The sequence below is a fragment of the Anomalospiza imberbis genome, chromosome 8 (assembly GCF_031753505.1).
Source record: "Anomalospiza imberbis isolate Cuckoo-Finch-1a 21T00152 chromosome 8, ASM3175350v1, whole genome shotgun sequence".
NCBI classification, from domain to species: domain Eukaryota; kingdom Metazoa; phylum Chordata; class Aves; order Passeriformes; family Viduidae; genus Anomalospiza; species Anomalospiza imberbis.
Window position 1 is genome coordinate 8526208 of NC_089688.1, and position 19113 is coordinate 8545320.

Below are 19113 nucleotides of genomic sequence, written 5' to 3' on the forward strand. Positions count from 1 at the left end.
CCACCTCCTGCAGCTCAGCCAACTGTTGCAAATATGCAAATTGTAATTAGAAAGAAGTGTCAGACCAGCTACATTAGCACTGATGTTGGAAACACACTGCAGCTTGATTTACACAACAACATTTTGACAGTACAATTATGCCAGTTAAAAATGGGGAAGAGCACAGCTACATCATCTTAGCTATGACAGAGCTGACGAAATCACTCCTTGTTGAGTTCACACTGAATTTAACATGTTTTCTTCTGAAGCAGAACTAGAGCTGTACAGGAAACAAGCTGTACATGCTTGTTTTCAGCTGGAAAACAAGCTGTGAAGGCAAGAAAGTATAGCCAGGTAGCAATGACGAGCAATTGGAAGTACAATTAGCACACATTGATCCACAAGAGGATGAACTCCTTTTTTAAACCTTCATAATTTTCACTAGAAAAGAAACTCCTGCTGAATTCAGTAGACTATTGAGGGGTCTATCTAAAGTTCACACAGCAACTGAGATGAGTCCATGACTGTAACAATTAAATTGTTTTTATTAGGAACTTGGCACAGCTGCAACTAAATATCCCAAATGCAGCCTACTCACAATGTTTCCTATGCTTGTAAGTGCATAAAAAAAGTTCATAACAAAGTGCTTTACTATCTAAAAAAAGACAGGATAAAAAAAGAAGTGGCTCAGCAGAGATAAAACCTCTGATTTAAATTATTGCTATCGTGCTAACATTTGCCTCACAGTCCTTTGAAAAGTCAGGCTTTGCATGAATATTTTGTATTGTGAAATCAATGAAGACACCAAGTTCTTTTTCCAAGATGAAGAGACTGAATGCCTATTTTAAATATGGGGAAAAAAAGCATTGACATTTCAAGAACAGTACAGCTTGTACTTCTAAGATGAGATGTGAGCAGTATGAATTGTGACTCTGATATTAAGTAGTTCTGGTCCATCTACTACTCTCCCCTCAAGAGCAACTTCAATTTCCATCTCCACTGAAGTTAAAAAGAACACTGAATTAGAAGAATGTTTCTTCTCCAGTTCAGTTCTGTTTAAAACAGAAAAGGAGAGTTAAAAATGTCTTGGACAGAGGACAATGAACTATGTATAACTATAGCAAAGTCAGCAGTATTGCAGCACAAAAAACAAATACTTGAGATTTAAAATAGAAACTGCATGCCTGGGTTTTAGCAGGAAGCCCTTTTCTTTCCTTGTGTAATGGACAGGGACAGGAATAAAACCCCCATAAAGCAAGGTGTGTATTCCATCTAAGTTGTTGCCCAATCACAGAAATTAGAAAGAGCTTCCAGCAGTGAAACTCCTTAAGAGTCAGAAACCTCCTAAGCTTCCAAAAGTGAGTAAAGAGAACTGTTAAAAGAGTGATCCTTTTTATCAATTTACCTATTTTCACTTGGGTCTTACATCTGCAATGCAACTGCATTTTGACAAAATGCTGCCCAGAAACGGTGTCCGAGCCCCATCTTCCCTGTGGGTGCACCACAGTAGTCACTTACAGCCTGTTTTCTTCTCAGGTGGTATCTTCTGTCTCCTACTTCTTAATTATTAATTGCTGAAGTTCCAACCATCACCCCCTCCTTACTTCCTGCTGTGTTAAATTAGGCCATTTTCTGTTTCATGCAAAGATCTTTAATGATGTAAGCCTGCTGATCACTATCCAAAGCAACTAACTGGGGATTTTGTGAGTACCCTATGATTTTATTTGCACATGTGCAATGAAGAATCTTTTTAGAGGCCCAAACAATAACATTCCAACCTTAAAATTTTTTGTTTCTTTTTCATTGAGGTGAGGAGTGTGCCTTCCTCAGACCTGGTGCATCCCTGGGCCCAGGGTCTACATCATGCTTAATTTGCAGTTTGATGTTTACGTCCTTTCACATGAAATTCACATTTACTGGAACAACAGTGTTTGATATTGAAGTAGCTGCAGCTGAATGGACCATGTAATTAGGCATGGATTGGCTTGTTGGCAAGCTCCCAAGGAACGTGTGACACCAAGTGACTTTCCTAGCTGTCTACTATGGGTATCCAATAATGCCCAAAATAATCTCTACTAATCTCTAGAGAAATATGGAGGGCCACGGTCCTACTCTGGGGCAGAGGCAACACACCACAGAGTGAATGTCACCATGCGTAACATGTTTTACTCATTTTGTCACGGAGAATGTAAATTTCCAAACAGAATAGTGAAATAAACATATTTCTGTAAATATTAGTGAAACCGGATACTCCAACTATATACAAATGATTTTTTTTTTCTTCACACCAGGAAACCCAGAATTCACAACTATTTTTCCACAGTTTCAGCTCTAACAGATCATTGTTTTTTTCGCTGAAGGAAATTTTCCACAGGAAATTCACAACTAGGTTTGTCTAGTATGCCCCAAACACAGCCCAAAAGAGCAGCAGAGCAGCAGCTAGCTCATGGCCAGCTCTCAAGAGAAAATGTCTTCTCTACCTGCAGAGTTTTACCCTGAGCTCTGACCTTTAAAGAACTCAATGCCTCATTTCTGCAATTCGGAAATTAAAGTTTCAGCATGTCACCCCCTGGTGGTTCCCGAAAGCAAACATAATCCATGAAACACCTGGCCGTGCTTGAGCCTTTCGGGGTCACGCAGGATGAGGCACTCCTCAGGAGTGCCCAGCGCCCTCCTGCCCTTGTACAGGCGTGGGGCTGCCACCTGTCCCCAAAAACCGGGGGAAATACAATGGCCAGGACCATAAGCACCACGAGGCGGCGAGAGCCCAGCCCGCTTACCTGCCTGAGGCACCAGCCCCTGCTCACCTGCCTGAGGAACCTTCTGGAATCCCCTGGCCAACACTCACCTGCCTGAGGAACCTTCTGGAAGCCCCCAGCCCCATCTCACCTGCCTGAGGAACCTTCTGGAATCCCCTGGCCAACACTCACCTGTCTGAGGAACCTTCTGGAAGCCCCCAGCCCCTGCTCACCTGCCTGAGGAATCTTCTGGAAGCTCCCAGCCCCAGCTCACCTGCCTGAGGAACCTTCTGGAATCCCCCGGCCAACACTCATCTGTCTGAGGAACCTTCTGGAATCCCCCAGCCCCATCTCACCTGTCTGAGGAACCTTCTGGAATCCCCCGGCCAACACTCACCTGTCTGAGGAACCTTCTGGAAGCCCCCAGCCAACACTCACCTGCCTGAGGAACCTTCTGGAAGCCCCCAGCTCACCTGCCTGAGGAACCTTCTGGAAGGCCCCAGCCCCTGCTCACCTACCTGAGGAATCTTCTGGAAGCTCCCAGCCCCAGCTCACCTGCCTGAGGAACCTTCTGGAATCCCCCGGCCAACACTCATCTGTCTGAGGAACCTTCTGGAATCCCCCGGCCAACATTCATCTGTCTGAGGAACCTTCTGGAATCCCCCAGCCCCATCTCACCTGTCTGAGGAACCTTCTGGAATCCCCCGGCCAACACTCACCTGTCTGAGGAACCTTCTGGAATCCCCCGGCCCAAGCTCACCTGCCTGAGGAACCTTCTGGAATCCCCCAGCCAACACTCATCTGTCTGAGGAACCTTCTGGAAGCCCCCAGCCCCATCTCACCTGCCTGAGGAACCTTCTGGAAGCCCCCAGCCCCTGCTCACCTGCCTGAGGAACCTTCTGGAAGCCCCCAGCCCCTGCTCACCTGCCTGAGGAACCTTCTGGAAGCCCCCGGCCCAAGCTCACCTGCCTGAGGAACCTTCTGGAAGCCCCCAGCCCCATCTCACCTGTCTGAGGAACCTTCTGGAAGCCCCCGGCCGCCGCTGGGTCGCGGCGAGCCCGAGCCCTGAGCGCTGCGGGCAGCACCTGGTGCTGGGCTGGCCCCACCTGCCCGGGCACAGCCCCTCCCTCAGCAGCACACCTGGGGCGCTGCCCGGCCCCACGTCCACGCTCACAGCCTGGAATCCCGGAGAAACTCCGCGGGGAGCCGTCCAGGATGGATTCCGTGAGCAGGGGTGGCATCAGCAGGGGAGGTCCCCCAGGGCTCGGGCAGCAGCTCAGCCTCTGGGGTAACATCCCCCCAACTCCCAGAGTCGTACCCAGGGGAGAGACGGCCACGAACCAACCTAAATTCTACATTTGGCACATCCCCTTCCATCTCTCCCGGACGGGTCGCTGGGCTCCATCCCTCTTCCGAGGGGAAGGGAGGAGCGAGGGTGGCTTCCTCCCGCCCGCCCCATCTGCCGCAGGAAGCCGGCAGCCAGAGAGGGGCGAGGGGCCCGCGCTGCCCTGGGTTAAACCCGGCTGGAAATAAAGCACCAGGCGGCGGCTCACTCCCCCTCACCCCGCTGGGATGGGGACGAGAAGCAAAGTAAAACTCTAGGCTGTGATAAGAACAGTTTAATAGTCGAGAACAAAGTAAAATACGGAAATGACAAGAAATGATTGTAATTACGATAATAAAAAGGAAACAAACAAGCGATGCACAATTCAGCTGCTCACCACCCACTGACCAATGCTAGAACACCCCCCTTCCTAAACCCAGACTGGTCCCATTGCTGGGTAACTCTGGGTAACTCCCCCAGGAGTGATATTCTCCAGTGCGGAATATCCCTTTGGCCAGTTCAGGTCATCCATCCCAGATATGCTCCCTCCCAATGCCTTTTGTGCATCTCCTTACTGGTAGAGCATGACACAAAAAAAAAAAAAAAAAAAAAAAAAAAAAAAAAAAAAAAGGTAAAAATTCACTGACTTAAGATAAACACAACTTAGCAAAACCCAAAACACAGCACTGTAACAGCCAGAAAGAAGAAATGAACTCCATCCCAGCTGAAAGCTGAAAGCAGGGCACAGGCCAGCCGTGAGCTCTCACCTCATGTAGGGGTCTGGCCATTGCCACAGGGAAACATGAGTGTCCTCATTTTCCAGCCTGGCCTAGAAGCAGGATTGCAGAGATGTTTAAGCTCAGAGCTCAAACACAGCGAGCCTTTGGGGATTGGGGTCAGGCAGAGCTGGTAAACACTTGACTCAATCCCATTTGTGAATTAAACTAAAGCATGGGCTTAGCAGCCATGCTGCAGGTTTAATGAAGCTTCAGCTTGTGCAGCCTGCCTTTCATTAACTTGGACAGATTTTCTGTAGTGCCCCAGGGTGGGGAACATGAAAGGACACTCGGTCCAAATCGTTGGAGAGGCCTCTGGCCAAGCACGAACCACCATGTTCTGCCTGCCAAGCTGTGCCTCGGCGCCTCCTGGCTGGAGGCACACCAGGAATACTGCTCCCCACCCTTGGATACAGAGTACAGCTGTAGCTGCAGAGAGATTCCCAGCCTCATGGTGCTTCCAGTGAAAACCAGGCATAGCTCCTGAAAACAGACAAAGTATTATTTATTTTTTAAAAGCCTGTCTGAAACTTGGGCTGTCTCAACAACTTTTTTATAAAAAAAAAAGCATGTTCTCTACATTGTACTCATTTTTAAAAGCTTGGCACTTGGTACTTATAAGAGCAGCATTTCCACTGCCAAGAATATTTTACTGTCACAGGACAGAGATAACCAAATCTAAAAAAGCACATAGAGCAAAGACTTTGAGAAGATTTACCCAGTTATTTGACAGGCAGAGGAATTGCCTCATTTTGCCTTCTATTTTAATAACATGCACTCTTCTCACTTGCCTGGATTGAACAGGCTGCTATTTTCCCACTCAAGCATCTGCCCCAACAGCTTGGAGCAAGACCAAAATGCCAGGCTGGGTTCTTTTATTGTAGGAGCAGTAATTAAGATCCCAGATGTTGTTGCTCCACGCCTGTACCTTATTTATGTCAAGCACTGCTGCAGCTGGAGCTGGAATGTGACACAGCAGAATTGCAGCAGCACTTGGTGCATCCTGCTGATGTGACAGTGGCCTGCTGGTGGCCTGTAGCCCTGTGTCAGGTTCTGCCAGTACTGGGGACAGCCCACGTGCTTTGCTCTGAGGCCTCAGCACAGAGTCATGCCCTGCCTGCTTTGGCAGAACATTTGCTGACCGACCTGAAGGTTTTCTTTTGGCTTAGCTGTAACAGCATTTTTTCTTCTGACCACACGGTCATGGATGACTTGGTTTTACTTTTGCTTATCCTTGTATGGTAGCACTGTAGTTGTGCACAGGCAGGACTGACAGGTCACTGTTCTGTGCAGAAGAAGATACAACCAACATAAATGATGTCACACGGACAAAACACAGACCTGGAGTGGTAGCTGAGGCCTTGAGAGGAGGAGGCACAGGATGCAGTGGAGAGGAGTACAGTAATAAGATGGCAAAGGATAAGGCATGGGCTTCCCACTGGAAGCCCCATAGCTACAAACAACCATTTTTTATCTTTAAAAACACAGACCTAGAGTTAGACAAAACCACCTTTTCATGCATAACAGAACAAGTTTCCACCATATGCAAGATACATCAGCAAATTTGGATATCATGTGGGTTGCAAGCCAGTGATGAAGCAGCAAGGTGTGAAGGGTTGTTGGCAAACATAAACAGACCCCAAGTGGATCCTGGAGTGAGAAAGATGCAGTTATCATCACATCTCTCCTAGCCAAAAGACCTCATGTGCTGGTGACCAGCCTTAGCACCTCTATCACCACACTGAAGGCAGCAACATGAGGACCCTGAGAAGTGGTAGGGTGAGTGCAACACCAGGAAAGGGGCAAGAAGCTGGAACTGTGAGCATAAGAGACTTAGCTGTATTGTTGCCATTATTATTATTATTATTGTTGTTATTGCAATTCTTTCTGTATAGAAGTATTTTTTTTCTGTAATAATTATGTCTAGACTAATAATGATTTTTAAAGTAAAGATTTCAGCCATACTAACAATTAATTTTTGGCTTTGTGTATATACATATACATAATATGTTTTGTTTCTTGATTAACAAGATTTTGAGGGTAACAAGCTTTAAAACTATTCTGTTTTAACAGCAGTACGCAAAGTGCACTCAGAGTTACAGATGAAGGATTTAAGGTCCTTGTGTGTGGAGGAGATCCCAGACTACAGGTCACTTTAGAAAGTAGAGCAAGAAAAAAAATAGTAGTAGTAAGAATTTAGAAAGTAGTTAGAATTTAGCAAGATTTAAAAGTTGTCATGGCAATGTACTTTTACATGTAAATCAGTGTATGAATTTAGGCAAATTATACTAAGAGCTGCTTAAGGATTTTTCTCTCTTTTGTAGGAAAGATTGCAAGCAATTATTTTTTCAATTTGCTTTTAAAAGTGTGTATTTCTTATTGGCAGAATAGCAGATTATTTGTTGAATTTAACTTTAGACATTTATACTTTGAGAGTCTCCATCTTGTTGTAAACCAACTCTTCCTGCCTCCTGCCTTCTAAAGATTTATATTTGTAGCTTAGCCAAACTCGCATTTCTGTGATGTTAGAAAGCATGCCTAGAACTCACACCATTGTTTAGCCTTCCCAGTGGGAAGAGGGCAGGAAAAAATCAGAGATTTTTAGAAACATTTCTACTAATTGCATAGAATAAAGGTTAAAATTAATGAAATACATGATATTGTGATGAACTTCCACGGGAACAAGGTTTCAGACACACAGAATCTATTGCAAACGCTTACTAAAAATAGCACTCCTTAATAATTAACCCAGAGCTGGCCGTGGAGCACAGCAGTATACATTTCTGTCGGCAGCTCCTTGAATTTGGGTCACTTTCATGTGCAATTAAGAAGGCTGGCTTTCCTAACCGCGCCAGAGCCCTCCCACACCCTCGGATGGACTCGGAACAAGCGGCGTGTGGCCGTGCAGGGGTTGAGCTCAGAGGTGACACATTTGGGGATGTGAACTGCTGTTGTCAGCATTCGGAGGGCCCTGAGCCCGGCTCCTGGCGGCTGCCCCTCGCTGCCCCGGGGCTGCACATCCATCTCACATCCCTCCCTGTCACCGCGGCTGCCGCGGGGAGAGCAGCACTGAGGAAAGAGCTGAGCTCCCCCGAAGGGCACGCCTGGTGCACCCAGGGGGGAGCAGCAGAAGGGCTGGCTAAGGAGGGTCCACAGCAGCCTGGATTCGTGACACCTGCACTGCTCTAGGGCGTACACCTGACCACTGCAGTGAGGCCATCCCCAGCCAGGGTCAAAGTGGGAGCAAGGTTTGCTGCCAAGGCACGTCTGTCTGTCTGTGGCATTTGTTTAGTATTTTTGGAAACACAATCTGAGTGTAGCAGATTATTCAGAGGGGACTTGGATTATTTTTGAAAAGAATACAAATTATTTATACAAGGAGTAATAGGCATGTGGAGGCTGGGAGAAGGCAGACAGGTGAAGGGAAATTAGAGCTAGAAAAGAAGCAGGAAGGGGATAAAAAGGCATATGGTGAGCTCGGGAAAATACATCCCAAAAGTATGGAAGAAATGGGAAAAGACCCATGCTCCCACCCAGGCAGAGGGGTGGAAACCCTCTCCCTGCCCCATGGAGGGAGCCAGGGCCTTGCCAGTTTGCCTTTCCAGGATTGTCAGCCAGGGACATGACTCTTTAAACCCAGCTAATCCTGAGGCGGTGTCTGGGACACTGCCGGGTAACTGGGGAATTAAGCTGCAACAAAGCTGCTCGTGCTGCATGTGCACACTGCAGAACACACATGGCACTGCCACCAAGGAAAGGCACAGCCAGGGGGGCCTGGGGCAAAATTTGAAAGGAGAGACGAGCTCTTGCAGAAACCAGAGAGCTGATTCTGCTCTCTCATGCATTGCTGTGCACTTGAGCTGCCTGGCGTGCAAAGGCTACTGCTCAGCAGCAAAACATTCCAAGCAAACCGTTCCCAGGACCGTGGGGCAGCAAGTCCCACAGTTGAATTCTGTGTTAAAGTGTACTTCCTTTTGCTTATTTCAAATTTCATTACCTGGTAATTGCACTGAGCTCCCTGTTACAAGAACAAAGGAGAGCACTGGGAGAAGCAGTCAATTTCTATTCACGTTTTCTACATCTTGATTTTTTTTGTTGTTACTGTTGCCAGTCATGTATCTCCAGTCATTACTTCTTCATGCTGAAGAATTCTGGACTATTTAACCTCTTCTGGCTATTCCATGTTGCTGATGAATCAGGGTATAAAGCAGGAAAAAAAGAAGATAAAGTATCTGCCCCTTGCTATTGCCTAAAATCCATGCTGAGTTCTGAACAAGGCAACATCAGGGATGCATCCTGTGATACAAAGGTGGTTCTTGTTTTCTTCTTCTATTTGTTTCCTAATTACCTAATGTTACAAATGTCGTTCTGCCCTTTGTTGAATAGTTAGACTCACCCCCGCAGGCAACAGTTAATTTGCAGTTTAACCTGCTGTAGTACAGAGCTATTTTTCCTCCCGTGCAATCAGGGAGAACGGCTTCCAATCAGGCCGTCATTGCCCACAGCCTGTGCAGCTCTGGGCACTCAGATTTGTATCGGACCACAAACACCCAAAACCGCAGAGTGCTGAGGGTGCATTTCCCAGCCCTCCCAGCCAGCCCCTCCTCTTGTCAGGGCAGTCTTGAATCCAAGCAACTGCGCGGCACGGCCGTGGTAACTCAGCAGAGTCCTCCTTTCCTGCAGAGATGAGACTGCTATTTCTGCTCAGCTCTTCGCTTTTAAACCCTTGAAGGGAGTGTATCAGTCAAATAGAAGACTTTTTCTGTCTCCACAGATTAGGGGCTTGAGGAAGCTTTAGTGAAAAATCTGGTTCTTTTGTTGGGTTTAGTTTTTTGTTTGTTTGTAGGCCTTTTCTTTTTTGCTTTCTTGACAAGTACATCCTATTTTTTTTTTTTTTCCCTAGGAGAGAAGCATAGCCCTGGTGTGGATTACCAAGAGAGGCGATACAATCTCCACCATTAGATGTTATCAAGACAGGGCACAGCCAGAGTCTGGACTAGGTGATCTCCAGAGTTTCTCCCAACAAACATTTGCATGGTTTTATATTAACTTTGTCACACCCGCCTATTTACTTATAAGCTCCTCTGGAGTTTTAAGAGCAATCCTTACAGTTTCTCTTGTTCCCCCCAGTATTTAGCCAAGTACCTCACCAGCTGTGTTTTATCACAGTGTGTAACTTTCAGCATTTTCTTTTGGAAGGAGGTTAAACTTGCTAGCCTGTGGTTAGTAGGACTGTTTCTGAAGCTCTTTCAAAAGGCACAGTCTTTCCTCTAGCTCCCACTGCAAGTGACAGGTTATAAACCAGTCACTCACTGGGTTGCTTCAGGGCTCTTGGTCCACACCAGTTGGCCCTGATAGTGATTGATAGCTCTTTTGATACCTACACAGTTCTTGCTTTGACAGGACACCTCCTTGACACTTCTCCCTCCACCAAATTTCCAAGAAGTCTATTTTCAAACAGTGTGCTCTGTCTTGAGATCCTCTGCAAACAGTGACAAACAGTAAGAGCAGAGCTCTGTTTGGCAGACACTGGTGGGGATGTCTCCTTCGTAAATCCTGTGTTTAAGCAGAAGTGCTGCAAGGAAGCACTAAATATATCATTCATGGATCATCTCTTTTATAAAGTCACTTGTTTACTCTAGCAGGTGTGGTGGCTTTTCTCATATTATTATCATTTTCTCATAGATAATCCATTTACCCCCATGCAGGACACAATTTAACACCTTATCACTTACCTTTCATAGAGCCTCACATTGCCATCCCAAATCCCACATTATTACCACCAATCCATATGTTCAGAAGATCTCCTTTGAACACTCCTGCAGTCTGACCACAGTGGTACCTGTTATACAGTAACATGAGCAATTCCCAGCCAGTGTGACCAGGACAGCATAAACCAATACTGCAGCTTCAGAGTATCAGGAAACTCTGCTCTGCCTGTGCTGCATCCCCCTTGAAAGGCTACAGGTGCATTTACAGAGCTCCTTGCATAAACAAAGCACTCTGGAGCCCAGCACAGAAACACACCTCCTCTGCCCACACATGCACAGCAGGCAGAGCTCAGCTCTCCCCCACTGCCACTGGCAGAGCATTACAGAGACAGGACTCCAGAACAACCCTTCAAGTGTTTTGAGAGCCACAGAAGTTCCACAAGATAATTCCTGGGGGTTATTGCCAGCTGCAGAGGTGATCAGAGGAAGCAGGGGCACAACATGCCTTCAGCAGCTACTGTGTTTCTACAAAGATGAAGGAATCAGCATGAACGTGCTAATGGAATACTTGTCACTCTTGAGCTCAGGATGTTGAGCTTGTTTTGGCAAGACAGATTTGAAGCTGTGTTGTTAAGGTTTATGTACCTCCTGGTTTGCTCCTCATGAAAGTAAAAAGAGCAAATACCTGTAATCTTCCTATTGTTCCTTGGAATTTGATGCTTATGATGGTTGTTCTGAAACACTGACATCAAAAGATTGAGAGTTTCACACCTTTCACAACATCTCAATTAACCAGTTCTACTCTAGTATCTGTTCTTATAACTGGACATCATGGCAGGTGAGTTTACTCACGAGTGAATCTCCTATTTTCTACTTCTACACAGTGCAATAGTCAGTGCTGATTCTTACTGTGGTGTGAAAATTCAGGATTCCAAACTTCATGTGTGCTCAGTGTTTCTGTGGAACTGGCACTGCAAAAGTGGGCAATAAACCATGTGCCATGATGCAGTCTGGACCTTAGACTGATGGAAGCAGACTTCAACATTCTGAAACAGTAGCAATTTAAGAGCCACTTTAGACCAGGATGGTTCACATCCCCTCCTGTCCCCCCTCCAGCTTCCAGAGTAGAAGAGAAATTCTAGAATCAATTCCTTCGTGGTGCAAAAGAACAACTCTCAGGTACTCCTGCAAAGAACTCTTCTCTTATAAAATCTTATTTCAGCAGTGATATTGAAATGAGAGAGGGGAAGATGAATAGAGAATGATGTAAAGAAATTTACTGGGGATGTACAATTTTCATTTGCATTCAATGAAGAAAGCAAAGCAGCTTCCAAGGAAGGCACCTGGCAGCAACATGCCAGTGTTGATCTGGACAACAACTTCATGAGAGATAAAGTTTGCAGATGTTACCCTGTATACTGCCAAACCTTGAGCAGAACACTGACCTCAGCTTATCCTGCCAAGTTTTCAATGCTGCAAGAAGTTCCTTCTGGTTCAGCAATGTATGGCATCTCCAAGGCACCAGCTTGTAGGTGATATGTTTTGCAACTAATCACAGAGAGCATGCAGTACTCCTGGAACATGATTTGGGAAGCACGACACTCATGGGCTAATTGCTCACCCATCTGGAGACCCTCAGAGCCTTCAGCAGCACCTGGCTCTTCCAAGAAATACTTGAGGCTTCAGAACAGGCAGTGCTGTGCAACCACACACCAGGCCCAGTTGTTGATCAGCTTCTGATATCATAACTTGCATGATGGTTATTCTTCATCCCATCAGACCTCTGTGGCTCTGACTTCATCTCCAGGGTAAGTCTGTTAACCAAGGGTATTTACTTCCCTTCCCCATTGTTGGTCACAGGCAGATGACAACTTTTTGGCATGGCATCACTGAAACATCATTGCCTTTACAAGTATGAATGTTTACAATTCTTAATTTATCTCCAGGACATCAAAAATTCCATATGCTCCTGAAATAATTAAGACATTTACTGGTGTTGTAGAAACTTCATCAATTAAAACAGTGACTACACTGTACTGAAGGGTCCTGCTCTTTCAGATATCTTTGTCTTGCATATGCCTAAAATTCTGTTTGAAAGGAAGACGACCTCTACCTCTCGAAGAGGTTTGGGAAATCAAACCACACACTGGCAAAGTCTAAGTAGAATCTCACATATGACAGTACTTAGTGAAATCTGGGCGCATAGAAACTCCTTCTGGCCTTTGACTCTGTAATTTCTGGAATTTTAATGCATGTTTTCTTGCTTAGACCCAGAGAAAGTGCATTGCAATGGTGCCATGTGCTGCTCTCACTGCAATGAGGCTCACAATGGCTCAGCACACAGGCTAATTTTGAAATTAGCCTGGGAAACATGGGGGAGTTCTGGTATCAGCAAGATCTGGTGCAGAAACAGCCTGAGCAGGTACCCTCCCCTTCCAGTTCAGACTCCTCCTCTGTGAACAGCTCGAGCCGTTTGTGAACAGCCAGAGCCCGAGGCGGCCGCTCCAGTGACCTGAGCAAAGCCCTTGTGCACACGCCAGCCCCTTGCCATGGGTTTGGCACCGTGCCCCCGCTCCCTGGGTCTCGTTGACGCAAGAGCCCTTTGGGTCCTGCTCAGAACTCAGCATTTGCTGAGGTTTTCTCGTCAGAAAAAGGTACAGACTGAGCTCAGCTTTAAAGACCATCACCACAATGCAGAACTGACTGAGCTTAGCAGGCTTTGAATTGAGCATTTTGAAAATGGTGACCAGGTAAAATCTGCAGAGAAGGATGGGATTGTGTAGACACTTGTGGTTCAAGAGCTGCTTCACTTGGTCCCCAGGTAGCAAAGTTCAGAAACCAAAGCACACTGATCCTATGGTATTTTCAGATATAAAAAAAGCTGAAGCTCTATCATGTATCGAAGAGCACAAACCAGTTCTCCTGAGAACTTTTGAAGGCTAATCACAAGTACTACATAAAATTAATATACAATTCATCTTTGTATAAACCTCTTAACATTGTATAACAACACCTGGATAGATGTATATTTGTCTCTTATTGTGAGGAGCATCAAAATTTAGTTCTCTCAACAGAATGATTTTAAGTTTTGGGGGTGGGGGGTTTATAGTCCTAGACTGGATCTATAATAGACTAAAAAAATCATTCTAGATTACTGTTTTTCTCCTGTAATTTCAATTTATATTCTACAGGGATACTTAAATTACTTGAAGTCCTGTGTGTTTGCTTTTGTCTCACATTTGAAATTATACTTAAATAACCATGAGAACCTATATTAAACAAGAGGGAACATGTATGATTATCTGGGCTAAAATTGCTACAAATATTTTCTCACAAAAGCCTCAGTAAAGCTCTCACTGTAATCTAAGGTATCACAAAATACCATTGTTTTGCAATATGAAGCTCCATTCTGAAACTGGATGTTTCAGATGCATGAATATACTCAGCACACAAACTACAATCGGATTTTTCCACCAAGAAAAATAATTTCCTTATTAGAAATTTATAGCTAGGTTTTAAAAATAGGGCAGAAGAGAATACAAACAATAATTGCATCACTTCTATTTAATTTACAATGTTCAATTTCTGCTGCTAAAGTACAATTTCATTATAGCACTTCAGCCTAGATATTTTTAATTTGGTTAAGATAGCTTTGCTTTAAAATTCCTTGTCAAATGAAGACAAAATTTAAAATGTGAGCCAGCAAAATGATACCAGATGTTACACAGCAGTTTTATACAACACATTACTGAACTCCTTTTTAAGGCTCAGTAACCTGAATATCAAGCTTTTGAACCCAAATTCACGCCTCTACACAGAGCTGTGACACAAAGTGATCTTAATCCAAGACTTCCTTATGGTTTGTACTTCAATTCAATTCAGACTATAAATTTAACAGTGGATCAGAAAACAACTCTGCCTGGATATTTTGAAACTTTCTGCCCCAGAAATGCTTTCAAGAGACACATGTTTGGGGTAAGAGGCCAACAAAACATCCATGAATAAAACACTACAGTTCCACAACTTTGACATCATTCCCACAGGTAAGGTGTGTGCAAGGCTCCTGAATGGTACCATGTGACAAAATCAACTCCTTCCTTCCCTTTCTCACTTCAAACTTCTGCAGTAATGCCTTTCACCTTGGTTTTCATGCCTTATGTACTGGAAACAGCGAGAAACAAAATAACTGTCCTTCTAGGACATAATCACAGGGTCAGCTTTACAGCTGGAATGACATCATTTCAGCCACTTCACACCCCAGCTTAACATTCTTCCTCCCCACCTTAAAAAACTAAATGCAGAGACACAACTGAATCTTCTGTTATAATACAGGAAATTTAAAAGATTCCTACACTAAGCAGTGTATCTAATACAATTCCTGTTATTCTTTCTTTTACTCTAAGCAGAGTCCCCTTTTAGATACCACCTGATTTTACTCTGCAGAAGTTCAATGAACCTTCCTTTAAGTAACTTAGGTCCACCTAAGACAGATCAGAATTCTGGAAATAGGTACTACTACCTGCACAAGTCTTCATTATTTACCAATGTGGCTTTCCACACATGGAGAGAAAGTCTTTGGCGTTTACTTCTCCAAAGTGATGAACTGAAGTTCAAGTTGCAGGTTAGGAGATGTGGAGATAAATCTGAAGACAGTAGGTGACAGATGTGACACGTCTGCCTCTCAGATGTCAGGCTCTCTCCAGAGCAGCTCCCTTTGCTCCCAGCAAGGCTGCTGTCCCCAGGGCTCCTTCCAGCCCCCAGGGCTCCTTAGAGCCCCCTGTGCATCACCAGAGCACTGCTGTCACACACCAAGCATGGCTACCTGGGCCACAACCTATAGCTGCAAATTCAGTTCAGTTTGCACAGCTGGAATAAAGATCCTGTGGCATTACTAAACTAATCTACCCCTGGGTAAGGACTTCTAGCAGTTGCATTATTTATAATGGTTTCATTTTTATTTACAGTAAGACTATCTGAACCCACTGATGCTGCAAGTGTCTTAATAAATTACAATCCGTTAAATAGGGGACCTTTAGGGCAAGTAAAAAAGAGTATGTATGAAAGGTTTCTGTTCCACACAGCTGAAAGAACCCAGCAGTGTCCTTTTTCCAAAGACAAATTAATATATTACACAAAGGAAGAGATGCAGCAGTATCAAAAACTACAGTGGCCTGGTTTTGAAAACACTAGGCTACTGGAATTCAGGGTAAATTCCTATCTCATTATCTTCAAAAACCCAATTAACAGGCCATCCAATAAAGGCAGGCTTGATGCAGAAGAATGGCAGTTACCCAAATCCTCTTTATCTTTTGAACTCAAATTCACATTTTTTGTTTTCAATGCCTTTTAAACAAGGAAAGTACCACATTCATGAAAAGAAACTTTACAGGAAAAGCTCTGTGGGCTTGCTTGGTTATAGCCCCAGCTAAGCAAGTATACTCTGGCTTCTGCTTAGTGATGCCCAGAAAGGAAACAGAGATAAATCAGTGCCATACATATCAGACCACATCACTTCCTCTGATGCAAATCAAGCATTTCAAAACAGATTGAAAGGGAAATAATTTATGAGAAAGGCTGTGACTCCTAAATCTTCTGCAGAAGCGTCACAATTATCCTGTTAATCTGAAAATGCTGATGTCACCCCTAAGCATTCACACACAGAGCTTCCTTACGTAACTACCAACAAAAGAAGAGGAAATACTCTTACCAGATTTTTTAAAAACATTTGATTACATAAAGCTGCATTTGGCTCTTACAGTACCACACACTAGTAACACACTGTTCCACATTTCAAACTCCAGTACCGTTCCCTCACAGCACAGAAAATGCTACGTTACGCTGCTGCTTGTTCAAAGTAGCAGTGAGATGGCACATCACAATCAACTAGCGTTACAGCTCATGAATTATTGCATATTGTACCCATAGCTAGTTGTGCCAATCAAGGAAAAATCCATGGGAAAAAATCCATCCTGAAATTAAAGCATCACTCATGTTAATCACGAAACAGAGCAACAGTCATGGTGATTTCCTCCCTTTTCACTTAAGAAAGCCATTAACACCCCCCCAGGATGTGAAAAGTCTCACCATAAGAACTGTGCCATTTTTCCTGTGCTCTATCACATTTTTGGTATTCTGACTAGAGCTCTCCAGACTTGTTACTGAAAGATCAACTTGTGCAGAGAGCTCCAAAATGCATCACAATACATCAACTCCAGAAAATTTCCAGCCTTGGCTGGTTTGACTGACCACAGCCTCAGGTCCAGGCACTGTATTTTGTTGTCCCAACACACAGGTAAAAAGCAAAGCACTATGTTCAGAATTCTCCTTGATAATTTTTTTCATCTTTTTTTTCATTTCTTCTTTTAACAATTTACCTGACACTGCCTTCCTTCTGCAATCACTCAGAGGAGTGTTTTATTGCATGTTAAAAGACAAGATATGTATTGAAAGTAGCAATTTTATTTGAGTTAAAATTATTTACAAAAACCCAAAGACATACTTCATGAAACTGGTACAAACTATTTTTCCTGCCGTTGGCTTTTGCTCCAAAGATCACAGCTGAGAAATACTGTATAAAATAAAAATAGGATTGGATTCAGAAAAGTACTCTACTGTTCTAATTTCCAATTGAGAGTATTTACACAAATATTTACAGTGGAAAAAATGTTACTTTAAAACTTTAATTTGCAAGTTGACCTCAAGTACCCTTTAATGCAGAGTTATTTGAGGGTCTAACACACAAAAATGCACTGCAGTTCACAGGGTGATTTCTCCCCCCACCCTCAAAAAAAAAAAATCTGCATTTGTCAGTGCTTGACAATTAGTTACATTAAAAAAAAAACTGTTAAACACTGAGGTAAATCAATTCCCAAATAATTACCAGTGTAACAAAGAAAGGTAGTTGTCCCTGCTTTCCCCTATCATCACATTTGCATCTTCTTTTCTCTTGCCATCTCTCCACATGAAACTACATAATCAATTTGAAATCTCATTATAGATGTGAAAATCTCTAAAATCCAAAAACTAGATGGGCCAAATATTTAATAATTTTCTCCTCATGCAGATCATTTACATACACCTTTTCCCTCTCTCTCAATACTGTTTTGGGGGTTTTTTGAAGAAGGGGAACACAACCTCAAAAACTTTTCTAAGTTACACTGATACACTAAGTTTTAGAAGGTGATGAGAGAAAATGCAAAAAATATGACCAACGTAAGATTTTTGCCGTTAATCAGTTACTTCCTTACAGAATTCCCAACAATCTGCATTATCAAAAATAGGAAGACATAGAAGGCAGCCACTGTATGTAAAAAATTTACAGCTGGCACTGATACAAAAGCACAAGTTCTTAACTTTATACACGGAGATAACACAAGATCTAAAAGCAGGTTAGATTTCCTGTTATTTCCCCCTTTACATAGAACTAATATTTTTATGGCTTCAAGTTTTACAAATTCAATGGAGTAACATGATGTAACTACCTATACAGGTATATTTAAAAATGTCAACGAAGCAGATCGCAGAACAGTCTGCAAATATTCAAGACCACCTTAATAAAAATACTTAATAATCAATTCTGTTGGTCTGAATAGTGAGTGCAAGAAAAAAATCATTTAAAAAGTCATGTATTTTCTGGGATTCTTTGTTCCACTTAAGTCCTCAAACACAATGCTTTGCTGTGAACTAGACCTCAGACTGAACAAAATCTTAGCTATATCAGCAATTTAAGGCTTTGTGTTGTATGCATTTCAACTCTGTCATACTACAGAAGGATGAAATAGAAAGATTATGTCAGCTGGAAACATTAATCCCCATTGGTGTTTTAGCTTCTTTAAAATTATTCCCCCTAAAGCATCCAAATTTTTTATATTCAACATTATAAAACACACCTTGAGTTCTTCCTTGAAACAAATTAAAACAGCATTTCAAAGTTTTTGCTTATCAGAAGTGTAAACTACCCTGCGAGTGAGTGTTTTTTAAATGGTTTGGGGTTTTTTTCTGTCTTTATTTCACTTGCATTTTAAACAGGGCACAACTTTTTACAGTCACTATTCCTTTAGTGTGTAACATACCCTCAATGGCTTTGTGTGTTTATGGGTCTGCATGCTCTTGGAACTACAAAGCGTTATGGTCTAGCAGGTTACAGTACATGGGCCACGGGAGTTTTAGAACTGAGAAATAGTTCAACGACCTAATTTGAATCAAAACAGTATAAAAAATAAACTATCCAATCCTCGCCTCTTTGGATTCCAACAAATTTTAAATATAAACAGTAGTTAAAATCACAAAAGTATTTAAAAATTTATATTTTATGATTTTGGAATAATCTAGTAATAAAAAAAGCAGGAGCAAATTAAACTCAAATAGGAGCGGTGCTGCTGTCCAGAACTTCTTTATTAGAACATTTGTTTGATACCTCAGTAGCTAAGCTGCCTTTGCACCTGGCTGGCATGAAACAGTGGCTCAACAGTAAACAGCAGTTGCACTATCAGCAGCAAGTTTTTCCCCTTGAAACTTGTCATGAACAAAGCAAGAAAAAAGATAGGGAGGGTAAACCCTGCCAAAAATATTTAAATACTGCACTG

At 43.3% G+C, this 19113-nt stretch overlaps 1 protein-coding gene and 1 long non-coding RNA gene across 7 annotated transcripts in view; one reads left to right on the forward strand and one right to left on the reverse strand.

The window, feature by feature from the left end:
• Positions 1 to 3646, reverse strand: part of GRID1 (glutamate ionotropic receptor delta type subunit 1) — a 533233-nt gene extending 529587 nt beyond the window's left edge. For 3 of the 5 annotated variants that reach the window (XM_068197192.1, XM_068197185.1, XM_068197182.1), the window contains exon 1: positions 2828 to 2867. In XM_068197192.1, coding sequence (XP_068053293.1) covers positions 2828 to 2863 — 36 coding nt within the window. In that variant the 5' untranslated portion in view covers positions 2864 to 2867. Of the gene's footprint in view, positions 1 to 2459; positions 2569 to 2827; positions 2868 to 3559 lie in introns of those variants that run through there. The other 2 variants (XM_068197195.1, XM_068197194.1) reach the window with 2 other exon arrangements.
• A 1070-nt stretch (positions 3647 to 4716) lies between these two features.
• On the forward strand, positions 4717 to 18887 carry LOC137477876 (uncharacterized). 2 transcript variants are annotated; one of them, XR_011001245.1, is made up of 2 exons: positions 4717 to 6588; positions 16671 to 18887. It is a non-coding gene; the product is annotated as an uncharacterized lncRNA (long non-coding RNA). The 2 variants fall into 2 exon arrangements; XR_011001246.1 differs by lacking the exon at positions 4717 to 6588 and adding an exon at positions 6598 to 15439.
• The last annotated feature ends 226 nt before the right edge of the window (positions 18888 to 19113 follow it).